This window comes from Macaca fascicularis, chromosome 8 (assembly GCF_037993035.2).
Source record: "Macaca fascicularis isolate 582-1 chromosome 8, T2T-MFA8v1.1".
In the NCBI taxonomy this organism is placed as follows: domain Eukaryota; kingdom Metazoa; phylum Chordata; class Mammalia; order Primates; family Cercopithecidae; genus Macaca; species Macaca fascicularis.
The window spans coordinates 10,599,735-10,617,329 of NC_088382.1; the positions used below are offsets into that span (position 1 = coordinate 10,599,735).

The 17,595-nt window shown below is 44.8% G+C and overlaps 1 protein-coding gene across 35 annotated transcripts in view; it reads right to left on the minus strand.

The window, feature by feature from the left end:
• MSRA (methionine sulfoxide reductase A) overlaps positions 1-17,595 on the minus strand; it is a 413,664-nt gene that overhangs the window by 168,225 nt on the left and 227,844 nt on the right. For 30 of the 35 annotated variants that reach the window (XR_012417021.1, XM_065518783.1, XM_065518790.2 and 27 more), the window contains one exon: positions 5,023-5,127. The exons of the other annotated variants lie outside the window; for them this stretch is intronic. Coding sequence is in view for 29 of the 30 variants with exons in the window: in XM_065518783.1 (XP_065374855.1) it covers positions 5,023-5,127 (105 nt within the window). In the remaining variant the exon portion in view is untranslated. The remainder of the gene's footprint in view (positions 1-5,022; positions 5,128-17,595) is intronic. 35 annotated transcript variants of the gene reach the window in all.

Consider the following 17,595-nt stretch of genomic DNA (forward strand, 5'->3'; position numbering starts at 1 on the left):
TGAACTGTGTTACTCATGCACAGGCTATGCTAGTTAGGAGGATACAGACCAGGCATGAAATGCTGGGAACCTGATCCAGTTCTTTAGATTACTGTGTCAGCAACCTTAAGGAGGCTTTTGAGCAAGGATCCACCAGCCTCATCACTACTGTCAGCACCAGCAGGTCCCCGAAGACAACATAAACAATGATGAACTCTTTCCATCCAACGCAGGAGACTCGAGAATCTCGGTGGGTAGAAAACCCACACTTTAGTAGATGGAGGGTAAATACTTTCCCAGAGAAAGAATCATAGGGCAACACAGATGTAAGAGTAAATGTAAATTCAAAATCTGATGGAATTGTATTGTGTTGAGAAAGACATAACAACAATACCTTGCTGGCATGCACCTTACCATTTTCATGTTATTTTCACACTATTTTATTTAATTCCTAAATCAGCCCATTAAGTCAGCAGTATAGACATTATTATTCCTTTTTCTGTAGATGAGAAAAATGGAGGTTCAGGTTGGGTAAGTGTCCTGGCCAAAGTCATGGGGTTCGGAAGGGGCCAACCAGGGACCAGAAAATCTGGTCCTAAATCTCAGGCATCTACCATGTTGCCCGAAGACAGTGGGAGTCTGGGTACCCCATGGCCAGGAATGCGCACCTGCCAGTCTATCCTCAGAAGCCTAAAGGAACTATCTTCATCCCATGAGTAAGAAAGAAGGCCAGAATAGAACCTACTGACTTAACCAGTGGGATTCAAATGTTTCAGCAAAAGTAGAGGTTCTGCAGTAAGTGCTAAATTAAAAGAAGAGACTATTCCACTTACTGGCCACATGAGTAATGATGCTAGCACGTCTGCCACTCCTCCTTAGGTTAACCCATGGAGTGGCATCCTCTTCAGACTCACTGCCTAGTGGATGTGGAATAACAGGTCTCGGGCCTCACCTATACCTTAAAAAGCCTATGCCTTCCAATCTCTCACTTACCAGCTTTGCTCCCTCCAAAATGGCAGAAGGCTAGGCACAGTGGTTCATGCCTCATGGCCTGTAATCCCAGCACTTTGGGAGGCCGAGGTGGGTGGATCACTTGAGGTCAGGAATTCGAGCCCAGCCTGGACAACATGGCGAAACCCCATCTCTACTGAAAATACAAAAATTAGCTGGGCATGGTGGCACACGCCTGTAATCCCAGGTACTCAGGAGGCAGAGGTTGCAGTGAGCCAAGATTGCACCACGGCACTCCAGCCTGGGCGACAGAGCAAGACTCCATCTAAAAAAAAAAAAAAAGAAGAAGAAGAAGAAAACCTATGGGGACTTCATCTAGTCCATTAGGGCAGATACTATGAAAGCTGTTTCAGCACCTTGAAGCAGGAGAGAACATGCTGAATGTTCTCTGTTTAGCCTATGCCATGAAGATCTGATTTAACTGAAAGGGGATAAACTCTTGCTGTTTCTACTATAGGAAGACCATTGACATCAGCAAGAATCTCCACATTTGCAAATATCAGTGTAGATACTGCTTCTCCTACAAAATGCAGTAAATTGTAACTAAAAAATTTAAGTGGCCCCTTCAAGTCCTTAATGACTTTACAAAAAGGTACTAAAATCTTTCAACATGTTAATTAAAATACATTTCTCTTGAGTCATATTTCTGTGGAGAATCATGTTTCCTGGGCACATCTTCACATCAAAGGTCAATGCCTTTTCAACTTCTACTCAAGTTTTGTCTTTTTGTTGATCAGCAGTTCTGGCACAGGCAAGAGCATTGCTCAAGTAGTTTTAGTAATCACTTTTGTTTCTGAAAAGAATCTGGAGTGGGCGACTCCTCACAGATCAGAGTCACTGCCGATTCCAACCCGCTGCTTTCTTTGAAAATGTCCATTTTCTGTGTAAGAACAGTCACTCTTACATGTCTTCACCACCCTCATCTTCTCCAGTGGTGGCTTTCTTTTCAAGATCAACTTTTACTGTGAAACGTGACAGGTTGCCATGTGACCTCGAGTAGAGATTTAAGCAGCTGTGGTCAGATGTGGTGAGTCAGTGACAGCCAAGTTCATTTTTAGCCTGGCTCTCCCCTGCCTCTGGCCCATCCCTCAAGGAGCAGGCTTCAAATTCTGACCATGGAAAAAATGACACTTGACATGTGTCATTGTTCTGGGCCTGCAGGGTTCCCCGGGAATATCAACTCCATTGATACCAGAGATATCCTGAACGTATGGATTTGTTATTGTTTGTTTTTTACTTTTAATGTTCAAGTGCTAACACATATGTGTTTTGATGATTTCATGTTAACATTTAGTCTGTGGTTTTATGTGCATTTATCTACAAGCTCACTTGATCTCAGCATATTGGAATTAACTATTTTCTTCCTGTAGGAATATATTTTCCATGTGCATTAACCAAGAGGCTGGATACTCTTGCATATCCCAGATGCCTTAGTGATTTAGCACACCTGGTGGCTAGGCGCAGTGGCTCACGCCTGTAATCCCAGCACTTTGGAAGGCCAAGGAGGGTGGATCAAGAGTTCAAGACCAGCCTGGCCAACATGGTGAAACCTCAACTCTATTACAAATATGAAAAATTAGCCGGGCAAGGTGGCATGCATCTGTAATCCCAGCTACTTGGGAGGCTGAGGCAGAGGCAGGGGAATTGCTGGAACCTGGGAGGTGGAGGTTGCAGTCAGCTGAGATCACGCCACTGTACTCCAGCTTAGGCAACAGAGTAAGACTCAGTCTCAAAAAAAATAATAATAAAAAACAAAAACAAAAAATGAAAGGGCACCCGGCAAATATAATGAGCATAAGATTGTTTGGATTGAATGGGTAGATTAGTAAGGATTTTTGCTACTGTTGCATGTAATAGAAACTAACAAACTAGATTAAGAAAAACAAAGCCAGCGGAGTAGACGTTCCTGATGGAGGATCTCTACCCCTTCCCTTAACTAACCAACATCCCCTGCCCTTCCTTACCTCTTCCTTATCTCTGGGGAGGCCACTGACCTGCGGAAGGAGATGGTCCACAGAAGGATGGGGGCTACAGATTGGAGGGGTCCTGAGGCAGTCAAGATTGCCCTGGGGTGGTTGTTGAGTGGTTCTCTGAATTTAGTGGAGGAGACTGGGTCACGCTACAACCTTAATCATGCTCTTGCCTTATTTTGGTCTTCATATTGCCACCTATGATGTGAAGATCTGGAAAATATTTTTTAATCCCAGAGATGCCACCATTACAAGCACAGAGCCCAGGGAAGGGCAACTGATAAACAGAGAGGTGAGTCCTCCCAGCCCAAACCCTCATCACAGTAGTATTCCCCCCAAGATTCAGGGGCCGGTATTAGCAACCTAATTAATCAATGAAGATGTGATTAAATGAAAGCATTTAAGAGAGGTATGGAGAGAGAAGCTGAGAACAGACTTGGCCTTCTTTACAATTCTGCCAGGCCTAAGCCTATGGAGATTCTATAAGGACATGGCATTACAGTTGGCCACGTTAAAGGTGACTAGACCTGTCACCTCCATGACTTCAGCCCTTGCCTGGACCTCTGATACGTGTTTTTATTGATAATTTTGGAGGTCTTATCATCTTCCTGTGACCCTTGACTTTGACAGTCAAATGGCTGAACGTCTGCTCCATCTGGACTGATGACTTACCAGAACGAGTGACTGGCTGTCACCACCCTGATTTATGATCCTCACTGCAGAGCTTCCTGCAGAACCAAAGTAATCTAGGCCCATGGACCTGCCTTCCCACATGATATGTCCCATATCCCAAGCTAGGGTGACAAGTGAAACTTCTGATTAGAGTGTTCTTGTCCTACTGGTTCTTTCCCTACTCTGCCCCATACTTCATCCCTCTTCCACCAGGTACCCATTCCCCCATGTCAAACTAGACTTTGTTGTCATGGAAATCCTGCCCCTGGCCTCCTTCCTGGGCCCAGACCTCTAGGCCTCCACCTGCCCTGATAGATCTGCCTGGATCCCGAACCTGCCTCACCCTGCTCTAGCTTGTCACTTTGCTGCTCTTGCCTCATCTCTGACTTTTGTCCTCTGGCAAATCGCCCTGGAATGGGATGGTTCTTAGAACCAGCACGCAGGACCCACCAACCTGTGCTGCTACAGGCATATTAAGAGCCCAACATGAAGCACAATATACATTTGGAGAAAAACTTCACTCATCAAGAAATAACAATGCATATCCACTACACAAAAATCTGACACCAAATGGAAAATACTTTTGTGAAATAGACTGATTGCCAAATGAAGAGGGTTTGTGAAAAGTCACATCTATTGCACAGGACTTTTCAGTTCATAAGCCGCATAATATCAGATCATCATACTGGCAAAGCAGGGCCTATAAGCCTGCTGGGATGCGACCTGGAAATTGCTTCATTATTGAATATTACAATGATATTTGCCAACATGGAATATTTTGCTTGTGTATGCATTTGAATAAAATTTCCAGCCACCATTGTTTATAGCCCAAATATATTAGTATCTCCACATAACAAATTCTAAAGAGGACAAATGAAATATTTAAATGAGCAAGATTTGTGGACCTAGTGAATACTGCATTTTACCTGTATGTTCTTTATCACCACAGACTTTTTTTTTTTTTTTAAATCAAACCTGATAATGTCAAAAGACGAGAAAGGCTAAACTCAGAGAAATAAAGAAACCATAAATCAGGAAACTTTGGAGCTGCTGGAAAGACACTTTAATTTTGTAGACAAAAGACTGCATTAAGGAGGAATCATGCAATAATCAAAGGTGAACGGATCGCTATTGTCTGGCATCTTCCTCTGTGGGAATTTTCCCACCCCTGACAGCTGTAAGGGGGGCAGGGGCGTTGAATGTGGCTGTGCCTTTATTCTCTCACCCTTTTTCTCCCCAGCCCCTCCTCTCCTCCGTCAATAAATGTCTGCAATCATATTCTTGAGCTCCTGTGTGATTTCAAGGTTCATCTCTTCCATGCAGCTCAAACACTAATTATCCCAGCTGTAATTAGTAAGATAATTAAATACTGGCTCACTCATCACTCTACCTTGGGTCGGGTCGTGATTCTCCCAGAAGACCTTGAGCAGTTCCTCAAAACTGATGTGTTCTGGCTGGTACACCACTCGGACGACTTCTGCATGGCCAGTTTTTTCTTGGAAGAAACAAAACGTACAACTGAAATTTACTGACAACATCAATTTATTGCAAGTTTTTTGTTCACAAAAAACCAGCAGTCAAAAGCTGAAACTCTACCCTCTGAAGGAAGAATGGAAGCATGATTAAACTTTAGCTAACAGTCTCTCTCAAGGCTCTGTTACTGGTTCTTTTTCCATAAAAGCAGACAGTTCTCCTCTAGTGAGCTTGCTGCGATGACTTCTACATTGTGCTCTGATAAATTGTTTTAAGTTCATGAAAAAACAAACATTGGTTTTCAGGTTTCTAAGCTCACTCTTGGGAAATCTTACGGATCCACCCTGACATAGCGCTCAAGATTTGAAACTCTGCAAAGGGAAAGAGCCAATTTATTTTTATCATCACTCCATGCTTTATGTAGTGAGCTCAGCTGCACCACAGTGAGATGGTGCCAGGGAGAGAAACCTGTAAAAAACAGGATGATCACTCGTTCACATAAGATCAGTAAGTTAACGGAGGGACATACTCACTGTGCTGTTAACACCGGGACAAGGGTCAGATTTAAATACCCAGTAGGGTGGTAAGTGTTTTCTCAGCCTAATTCATATCCATGGTAAACAATGACGGTGGCATATGTCTCTTTGCAGGATCCTCTGTAGGCCTGTTCTCAGTGGTGGTCCTGAAGGTTTGGTGGATCAGGGGTGGGTATTTGCAGTACTGCTTGTACCTGTGAAATTCATGTCCTTCCTTATTTTGCAGTCCTAGAGCATGGCAAATAAGAGATCCCTCCATACTAAGATCACTTGGCTATATAAATTTTTTTTTTATCACAGTCACCTTATGTGTAGTAAAGAATTTGGCCAGCCGGGCGCGGTGGTTCACTGTAATCCCAGAACTTTGGGAGGCTGAGAAGGGTGCATTACCTGAGGTCAGGAGTTCGAGACTAGCCTGGCCAATCTGGTGAAACCCTGTCTCTACTAAACAAAAAATTAACTGGGTGTGGTGCCAGACACCTGTAATCCCAGCTACTCGGGAGGCTGAGGCACAACAATTGCTTGAACCTGGGAGAAGGAAGTTGCAGTGAGCTGCAATCGCGGCACTGCACTCCAGCCCGGGCAAAAACAGCAAAACCCTATCTCAAACAAAACAAAACAAAACAAAAAACAAAAAAACTTGGCCTTGCCCAAAGAGAGGTCTGGACTTTTGTCCTCAGCTTCTGGAAGATAATGTGTGTCATATCCAATGCTGGGCACACTGGGCCTCAGGATGGAACCAGCTACATCCAATTGTCTTAGGGTGAGAGTTGGCCATGCTACAAAGACCAACCATGTGAATTCGGATGGGGGCTTTGGATCACATGGTATCAGAACACCTGGGGACTGAGTTCAACCACATAGGCAATCAATCAATCAATCACACCTACACAATGGAGCCACAATAAAAACTCTGGACATTGAAGCTCAGGCAAGCTTCTCTGGTTGGTGGTATTCTGCATATTGTTACACATAGACACCAGAAGGTCAGCATATCCTGACTTCAGGAGAGAAGAGAACAGAGGCATTTGGAGCCCTCCCAGCCTCTTTCTTTAGCTAATTGTGAGCTGCAACCTTTCCCTGTAAGACACTGTAACCATGAGTATAACAGCATTCAGTGAGTTCTGCGAGTCCTTCTAGCAAATTATCAAACATGCAAGTGGTTTTGGGAATCCCCTGAACTGGCACCTTAATCTGCAAAAGTGTCTTCCAATATATCAGTCATCTCACTTTAATTCTCACAACTGTCCAATGCTGCAGGTAGGGAAAGTAGGAATCCTTATTGTACAAACTGAACAACTATGACACAAATAAGTTAGATTTGCCCAAGGTCACACAGCTAGTGAATTTCTGGGCCATAACCTGAAAAAAGAAAACATACCTTCTGACTTCTGGTCCAGGGCTCTAACCAATACATCGAAGGAAAGAGTGCAAGGTGAACATTTGGAACATGAATCCAGAAAAGAAATCTATTCATTATCTTTAATTTGATCTTTTGATTAATATTTAAATTTCTTCTGATGGTAGAAACAATATTTGCAGATAACATTGAAGCTTAGAAAATATGAGGAAGTATAAAAAAGAAAATACAGGCCAGGTGCAGTAGCTCAAGCCTGTAATCCTAGCACTTTGGGAGACCAAGGCGGGTGGATCACTTGAGGTTGGGAGTTCAAGACCAGCCTGGCCAACATGGTGAAACCCCGTCTCCACTAAAAATACAAAAATTAGCCAGGCGTGGTGGTGGGTGCCTGTAATCCCAGCTACTCAGGAGGCTGAGGCAGGAGAATCACTTGAACCTGGGAGGTGGAGGTTGCAGTGAGCTGAGACCATACCACTGCACTCCATCCTGGCATCCTGGGTGACACAGCGAGACTCCGTCTCAAAAAAAAAAAAAAAAAAAGAAAGATAAAGGAAAATACAAATCACCTATACCCCTGCCACATAAGCAATGTCAATAAATTTTATGAATCTCTTCCTGGGTGCCTACCAGATGTGTGCACGCACGCGCGCGTACACACACACACACACACTTTCTTCCATTGCATTCATTACAGCATGCTTTCCTCTCTTACCATTATATCGGGAATATTTCCCCATGTCATTAAAACTTTTAGAAAACACCATCTATAATGAATACACAACTCTCCATCAGATGGTTGTCCAGCTACTTATTCAATCACTCCTTGTCATCAGGCAATCAGACTGAAATATATTTTTATCCATAAATGTAAATATTTTTCCATGCTTCTGAAGCTGCCTCAAGCCTTAGTTATATAAATGGAATTTCTAAATCAATGTTTCTAAACATTTTTAAATTTCTTGATGCCTAGTTCCAAACTGCTTTTCAGTAAAGTTGACCCAGTTTTCTCTTTCCATTGGCAGCATTTTTGAAGGCCAGTCTCAGTCACCATTACAATATTTTTAATCCTTAGCAATTCATAGCTGAGAGACAGTATTCTATTGTTTTATTTAGGATGAATTTATATTATTGGTGAAGTAAAACATAAATTTCATGGTTATTAGCAATTTTAATTTCTTCTTTGCTCTAATTGGCATGTCCTTTTATACTGGGCTATTAATTACTATGTTAATATTTTATTATTAATTGGTTAGTCCATATAATTTTAATTCAAATACTGTAGTCATTCAAGTCAGCATCTAAACAGATTTTATGCTAAAAGATATGAAAAGAATGACAGTGGAGAGTTTGAGGAAAAGATACAGGAAGCATCATAATGTGATGGTAAAACTACTTTTGTTCTAGTTTAACATATTATTTTGTAATTTGAAATGTTTAAATAAGTGATTCAACTATATAAGAACTAAAAATCTCTGAATATTAAAAATGGTAATATGTTATCAACATGATAGATATATTTGGCATGAGAAACATTGAAACCACACTGAAATATAAGCAAAAGATGTAAACAGGCTATTTCTTCCTATGTGAAGAAACACATGTAAATTGAGACATGCAAAATGTCAACATTTTTAGTGATCAAAATGAAAGTAAATAAATGCATATTAAAACACTAACATATTAGCTCTTATTTTATTTAATAAAACTGCTTAGAAACATCTTAGTGCTGTTGAGGATACAATGAAATGGTGCCCTTACTTGGCTAGTGACAGGGTAAAATCACTAAATCTGTTCTGAAATCCCATGGGTACACGTAGCAAGAGCCACAGAGATGCTCATTTGCCTTGATTAAGTGATCCAGGAAATCCATCTCAAAGGTATAACTTCAAATAATAGAAAAGATATACACATGCAAAAAAAAATTCACTGTCATTATTACCATGGTAGAATACTATAAGAAATACACAAGCCAAACAAAGGGAAACAAATGTGGTACACTCAGAAGATGAAGTTTCACAGAACCATTAAAATACCACATATTTTACTGTCGTACACATAGTGAAAGCTGTTACTTTACTATTCAGCTAACAACAATGATATGGTAGCCACTTATCTACTTGATGCCATTTAATGCTCATAATTTTTTCCCATTTTGATAAAATGAACATAACATAAAATTTACCATCAGATTAAGTACTTTCACAATGTTGTGCAATCATCACTATCATCCAGTTTCAGAACTCTTTTCATTTCACAAAACTGGTATTCTCTACCCATTAAATACTAACTCCCCATTCCCCCTCTCCCTGGACCCTGGCAACCCCCTTTCTACTTTCTTGTCTCTATGGATTTGACTTCCCTAGGGACCTCCTATAAGTGGAATCATACAGCATTTGTCTTTTTGTGAATATCTTATTTAACTTGGCATAATGTGTTCAAGGTTCATCCATACTGTAGCATGTGTCTGAATTTTCTTCCTTTTTAGGGCTGAGTAATATTCCATTGGGTGTATTTTGTTTGTTTATCCATTCATCCATCAATGAACATGTGGGTTGCCTCTACCTTTTTGCACTGCAAATAATGCTGCTGTGAACACAGACATACAAACATTGCTCACAATGATTTTACAAGAGAGATACGGTCCCCATTAAACAGAAGAGGAAATCAAGGTCTCCCTATGAGTTTTTTCACACAACAGTGAGGAGGTAGGAGGATTCAGTCATAAGCCAACCAGGTTTCAACCAGAGATGAAGCTCAATCTCCTACTGTGACCTGAGCTTCTGAATGGAGAAACCTGAAGCCATTAAGTGATGGCAAATGTCACACAGGCTGTGACCCAGATGAGAAATCACAGCTGTGTGGTAATTGACGCGAGGCTGTCAAGAATATTTTATGGGATTAGGCTCTTCTTTCATGACAGCAATATGGGGTCAGGGAAGATTTCCACTCGCCAGCAAACACTTTCAGACATAATCTGCCACTGACATTATTTGTGGAGAGGTTTAAAAAAGCTTGGTTGTTTAAGAGAAACTACTACCATTCAAATTCAAGATTCATTTGCCTTGACAAACAGCACAGTGATGCTCTTGCCAAACTCACCTTTAAGTTTCTTTACTTTATTTCTCCAAAGTAAAAGAACCTGTGTAAAAATACACAGTGCAAATGATCAAAAGGATTAAGGGACTCAGAACCACTTACAGAAATACCCACACTTTACAGGAACCAGCCAACGTGCTAGGCTAATTTCATTCCAGAGACCAATCTGCAAATACTTCCTTGTGCTTCCAGAGATAAAAGGCCAGATCTTAAAAATACTTCAAGCCGTGTCTTCACATAGCATCGCGCAAATAGCATGATAGATGTGACGTGCAAACATGCTTGTTAACAATTCACAGCAGCATTACAGGGGCTTTAACATTGTTGTTCAAAAATATTTTGAAAGAAAAAATGAAAAGGATGATGTCCTCTCTAAGCATCTCCCTCTACTGCCTTACCCCGCAGCCCCAGAGGAAGATGAACAAATGCAGAGGAGTTGATTAAAGACAGCCATTCCTTTCAAGATGAAGCATCCAATCCAAGAGGAGACATAAGGGCATGACCTGGGGCCAGGAAAATCAGGCATTCTGGGGCCATCTAGCTACATGGAAGCTAAGTCATCCATGGAACCAGATGCCTTTAAAGAGAGTCCAAGATAAGTCAGTGTTTACAGTCCTCCTGCATAGCTTCCTGTCCATGGAGAAAACGTCACCTTTGATTCTTCCAGGGTAGGGTATTTAGATTTTGCTACTGTTGGGCTGCTGGGACAAGAACAAGAGAGTAGGGAACTGGCCCACGCAGTAGATGAGAAGAGAGAGGCAGCGAGCTGTGGTGAGATGCGGCCAGCAGGTAGTGGTGAGGAGCAGATTGTCGGGGCTGGCCTCCTGGCTCTGCTGCTGGGCAGCTGCATGACCTTGGTGGTGTCTGGGAGAGGAGGCAAAGCTGGTCCACACCACAGCTCCCTGGCAAATGAGCCATGCCTTTCCTCGGGACCCACACCCATGCTAGGGGGCCTTTATCTACCCAACCACTCTATGCAGAGTTTCTTCACCTGCAAACTGGGGGATTAGTGCCTGGCACATGGGACGTAAGTCTCTACATCTTCTATAATTCTCAGTTGAATTATCATAATTATTCTCTAATCAGCCGTGATGACATGGGGGAAAAACTGGAATAGAAGTCACAAGAAGTAGCTTAAACCATCATTCCAACACAGAGTTTAATACCTTTTTGACTGTGATCCTGGGTGTCCTACTTTTTTAGATGGGAATAAAATATCTCTGTGACAAAATAAACATGAAATGAGGTCATCTGTGGGAAAATATCTGGGAAGTGTAAAGCTCTCCATACACAAACACGAGGTTTCTATTGTTATTGTTATTAACTTTTTGTGTTTCCTCACAATGGATGTCTCCCCCATTAGGACTCAACTCTAGGAGAAAACACATTATTTAAGGAGGCCTCCTTCTTATCAAACTGAATGTTATCTCTGTAAATGTCTAACTCCAATTTATTCACTCATTCTAGAAGCCTTGTTGTGTACACTGCTGGTCTGGGGACTGAGCTTCCTCTGTTGGAGACGGCAGCTCAGCCTTCATCCACACCCCAGAAAGGCCCAGATTCTCATTCTTTTGATGAAGTGGCAAAAGGGAAAAATCGCATTTCTCAAATGCAATTACCCAGTTTAGAATCAGAATTTTTCTAATTATTTTTCTTTTCTAATTTCTTATTAAGCCAGGTTTAATGAGCAAGTGTTTAATCCAGGCAGAAAGACACCTCCGGAAGTGGGGCTCCAGCAGCAGGAGCTGAGGCTGGAATCTTGCCTCTCTGGAGAGGCTGTTTCCCATGGCACCCTGACAACGACTTCCTCTGACAGGAACCTTTGTCCCAGAGTCCATGAGACCCGGGAGAGGGCAGAGGCACTGGGGCTGAGCTAGAGGAGAGGCTCCCACTGCTGCCTGGGCTGCGGATCCAGAGTACAAGGCCACCTCTCCAGGGGGTGCCAAGTGACCACAGGCCGGGACGGGCAGCCAGCATCATGGAATGAACATATGTGCAACTCAGACTGGAGTTGAGAATGACACCCCAAGTTGGGAGGCAGGTCTCATGTACAAGAGATTTGGGAGGGAGGCCGAGCAGACCCATCAGAACCAAGAGCAGCTCGGCCTGCGTGGGGTCCCAGGTAGGGCTCATCTAGATGAAACAAGGGGGCCTCCAAGGGTGACTGGGCCAGCAGCCCAGTCCCACGTGGTCTGTGTAGATCCCCAGCTCTTTGTGTGAGAAGGAAGGAGTAAGAATGAGAGCAGAGCCTGTGCCTTCTGGGGAGGCTTGGTGGGGACAAGAAATAGGAAATGGGAGAGGCAGTGCAGTGTGATGGTCCCCCAGCAGGTTCCTTAAAGGTGTGTGTCCACTGCTTGAGCCTTGAAGTCAGGTGGAGCTGAGGCCATGGTGCCCAGCTGAGGAGCAGACGTCCCTGAGAACCCAATGCCCTGGAATGTATCTGAGAACGTAGCACGACAAGCAGTCTCATCGCCCAAACACAGTAGGCAAAGAGCCAGGAAATTAGCTTAAAAGCAGTTTGGAGATGGTAGCAGCATGTATCTCTAGAGTTGTCCTGCCATCCAGGAGTGCCTGGCATGTAAGTCCTAATAAACTCATCTATCACCAAGCTGGCCTTGTCCAAGTCGTTCTTTCGGTCTCTCAGCAACCTCCCAGTTTGGGGGAAGGTCTTTCTATTCAATCCAGGTTTTTCTCATACCAGAGGCACAGAATTGAGGCCCACAGGCAAGACCTGTGCACACAGCCCCCGCCCCGCCCTCCCCGGCCCCGGTCCCATAGCTCAGGGTTCCTGGACTCTGTGTGCTGCTGTGGGGAGGGTTAGGGGAGGACAAACACCTGGTTCCCGGAAAACAGCACAGCCGAGTGGGTGCCCCTCCGATATGAACTGGGCTCTGCTCTAGACCACGGTGCAATGAGAGCCCTGTGCAAGGAGGTCGGTCACACTGTTCCCCCACGTCCCCACTAGCCATAGACTGCCACATTGCAGTCAGCAGGATGCCTGTCTAGACAGATGGCTGAGCACCACCCAGACCAAAGGAGCATGGAGTGGAGAGCTCAATAACTCAGCTTGGGAGCCAGAGTGCCTGAGTTGGCATCCTGGTCACTTAGCAGCTGTGTGCAAAGCCCTTTCCTCTATGGGCTTTAACTTCCTTACCTGCAAAATGGGGACACTGATAGCACCCACCTCAGGGGACTGTCATGGCAATTAGCTCAAAACTCCACGGGAGGCATTTGAACAGTCTGGCCCAGCACAGGCAGAGTAACTCGGCCAGTATCACCTTTCCTCATGGCAGCATTGCTAGTATCATTTGACTGCTACTGTGACTTGGTTCCCAATGTCCTTGGTCAGGGACTCTATGTCTAAAAGTTTCCCAAAATGATTCTTTTTTAAAAGTTTTTATTTATGTATTTATTTAGAGATAGAGGAGTCTCACTCTTTTGCCCAGGCTGGAGTGCAGTACTACAATCTCGGTTCACTGAAACCTCTGCCTCCCAGGTTCAAGCAATTCTCCTGCCTCAGCCTCCTAAGTAGCTAAGATTATAGATGCATGCCACCATGTCCGGCTAATTTTTGTATTTTTAGTAGAGATGGGGTTTCACCATGTTGGCCAGGCTGGTCTCAATCTCCTGACTTCAGGTGATCCTCCCACCTCGGCCTCTTGAAGTGTTGGGATTAGAGGCATGAGCCACCATGTCTGGCCCTAGATGATTCTTAATGGTAAGGAAGGGTTGTGAACCACTGGTCTACAGCCCTGCAGATCCTTGAGTGGCCAGCTCTCAGCCTGTGCTGTCCTGTGTCCCAGCAGCTGGTGTCCCAGTCACCAGGAGACACATGGTAGCCCCAGACGGCAACGAGGAAGAGGGGCAGGAAATAAGGGGAAGGAAAGGGAGGGAGGAGAGGGAAGGGGAGGACACAGGAGGGGAGGAAGGAAACAGGAAATGAACCCTTTATGGAGACCTGCAGTACAGCTGAGGAGGAGTCAGGGGAAGAGAGACACATCAGACCTTTCTTCGCTGTCCAGTAGATGATTCCCTAGTAATAGTCAGCTATCCACTAGCATACAGCACTCACTAAACATCACACATTGTTCTAAGCTCTTGACGTGTATGGACGAAGTTAACCCTCGTAAAAATCCTGAACACGTACTAGTAATATTCCCATTTTTGGAGGCGGAAACAGAGACACAGAGAAGTAGAAAAGCTTGTCCAAAATAATTCAAATATCAAGTGGGGGAGGCTGGACTGGAGCCCAGGCTGATGCTCAGAGATGCAGACGCCTGGAGGAGAGCATTGGTGGGCGCTAAGCAGTCACGCCTGAGCAGTCACACGAACACCAGGACGTCAGATGCACACGGAGGAGGTGGCCACGGTGGATGACTCGTGGGGCGGGGAGGGCATCCCAAGCAAGAGCAGGAATCCAAATGGAAGCAGCAGCTCATCTTTGTTGCTGCAAAGCCACAAAGTGGCTCACGCAACAACTTACCCGTGCACCTGGCTACCATGGGAGCTGCTGAGCTGGCCCGCATAGGGATGGCGCGCCCCTGCTGCAATCCTATGCTACGGGACAGGAACCTCAGACTCTGCCTTCAGACAGTGTCCCGTGCCCCCAAAACTTCTAGATCCACAGACTCATGTCAGCATTGCAGCCACCCTTGGCCACTGGGGTGAATGCTCCTATGTCCACTTTACTGACAGGAAAGCCAAGGCTCATGAGGGACTGAGACTCACGAGGGACTCAGAGCTCACGAGGGACAAACCTAGCCAGAGGCCAGCAAGCCCTCCTCCCTGCTGCTTCTCCACACCTGTCATCTCTGTCCCCTTCCCTGGGGCCTACAGGAGCCCTTGGCTGGCCACCAGGGCCCCCCATCACTGGTATGACAGCAACCTGGTTTCCCCCACCTTCCCCAGGCCAGGCTAACCCCTCACACCCACCACCAGCTCCTGCTGTCCCCAGCCTCTAGGGCTCGCCCGTCAAGCCCTCTCTGCCCTCAGGGTCGCCCCAGCTCCTGCTGTCCCCAGCCTGCAGTGCCCCAGGCTACCCACAGTCCAAGCCCTGCCTGCTCTCAGGGTCCCCTTGAGTCTTGCTTCCTCCAAGAGGCTTCTCTGAGCTGGGGACCCCAGGAAGAGGCACTGTGCAGGGAGAGAGCCCAGCCAGTGCGATTCTGTGAGACTGACTTTGTCAGAGCAGGGCTCTTCCACTGAGTCACCTCCCCTGGGGCACCCCACAGGGTGGCTCAGAAGAGGACCGATGGTGAAGGGAGCAGGCAGCGTTCAGCAATGGCACAGAGAGGAGATGCAAACAGTGGTGCTCCCTCCACACCCGGCCCTGCCGCCCCGTCTTACTCCACTTGGGATCAGTCCCATGCGGTGCAACACACGAGTGCTCAGTGCTTACAAGTGTGTGCTTAGTAACAGCGGCTCTCCTCTGTAGGTCCCGGGACTGGGCACGTGAGTGAAGTTAATAAAGACATATGGGCCGGAGGAGCCCTTGTGCTGGATCTTCCCACCACTTACGTATCCTTCATCCGGAGGGGGCATCTGTATGGACCCCAGTGCCATTTACCTGCCAATGACCAGTCCCTAGATGGACTCCCACATGCACACTGTGCTCCAACCCTCTGTCCCTAACCACCGAATTCTACAGAAACCTCACTGCAAATCCTAAAGCAGAGGTGGCTACTATGCAGAGAAAGGTATTAGACACAACTAATGCAACCAGAATACTTTACTGTACGGGCCAGCACTGTTTTATTTGTTAATTAATAAATACTGACCAAATGCCTGCTAAGCTCCATGCACGGTGCTGAGCACTGTGGACTCCACCGTGACTAATGGAACGATGGTGACAACGAACCACCCTTGTGCCGTGGGAATTGCCTGGAGTCCGAGTCAGGCAAGAAACTGCTCTTTAAAATAAAAAGACTCAACTTAATTTATTTATCCTATAAGCAAGATGGAGGGGAGACGGAGACACAGTAATTTTTTTTCATTAAGTAATAACCATTCTTCAACCTCCCTCATCCTTTCCCTGCCAACCAGACTTATCTGAACCGTTCAACCAAATCAAAGAGCACACAGAATGATCCAGGTGTTTGAAGGGAGAAAGGGGCGAGGGTGGGTGAATAATACCTCCCCTTTTCCCATACGAGATTCAAAGCGCTACTTTTCTCTTGCTAATTAACTACAAAGAGGTAAGATGTCAGCTCGGTTTCATCTCCAGCTCCTGCGGATAGAAAATGTGATTTCCAACAATGTACTCATTATAAAAAAAAAAAAATCCTAATACATCAAAATTGGATGCCCTGTGGAGTTCATTATAGGATTTGAGGAGTGTCTATACTGTCATTTTATCTTGGCTTTTTTCTTCTTTTGTCTCATTCGTCACATAAAGTGTCCGACAAGAAACGTAAGCTTTAAAAAGCATCCTATTGATTGAAAAGTAGAAAAAAATACTGGTGGAGCAATTGTGAATTTTTTTGTTGGCCCGTCATGGGGAGACACGATGGAGAATTTATGATCCTCTGGTGTATATTTTATACAGACATATCCTTCAGAGATTATGCTCTCAGAGGAGTGCCATAAATATAGCTCACTACTTGATCAAGAAAAGTTCTCAAGAAAGCAGTCAACGGCAACCACTAATTCTTCGTGCACTGGAGGTTTCTAACTGGTACAAAGAAAACCAGTAGGTAGAAGCAGGTAACAAGGATAGCAATGAGCCACTCCCTAGTTTCTGTATCCAACCTGCTGATTACAGAGGCTGGCCTTCACACTCAGTCCTAACCCTTCAAGCTGGATTTTTCCAGAATAGGAAGGGTATGAAAGGACCCCTGCCCATTTTCTAGATTGGCACCAAACTCCTACTCTGCCATGAAACAGGGAGGGATTATAAGATATGGGCAAAACCCATCTATCAAGCAGGGACCATGGTACCCTTGCAGCCAAGAGAACCAATACAGTTGATTAAATGGCCTTTTAATACCAACAAGGGCATTGCAGACTGAGAAACTATGATTCCTTGATGCTACTGAATTATACCATCAAGTTTAAAAAGAGGTCTATGTGTACCTTGTGGTCAGTGGGCTACACAAGAAGAGTGGTTCACAATTTGACACCTTAGAATTCCTTGTGGAACTCTGAAACATACTCTCACACCTCCCCTGCCACCCCACCAATGGAATTCCGATACAGGAGAGCTGGGGCAGGCCTGGCATATGCATTCTCACAAAGCCCCATGGGTGCTTCTGATGCAAAGTTGGGAAAGGAACCATAAACTTGGGCATTTGATGTATGTGGCTAAACTATGAAGGAGGAAATGGACAGAAGATTTTTTTTTTTTTTTTAAACAAAGTCTCAGAATTGTAAGGGACCTGAAAGGTCATCTAGCCAAATGGCATACTATATAGTTTAGCCCACTCCGACCTCCACATGACCATTTCAAGACAGGGCACTCTCTACTTCTCAAAGTAGTTCATGCCACTATTGGGATGTCCTAATT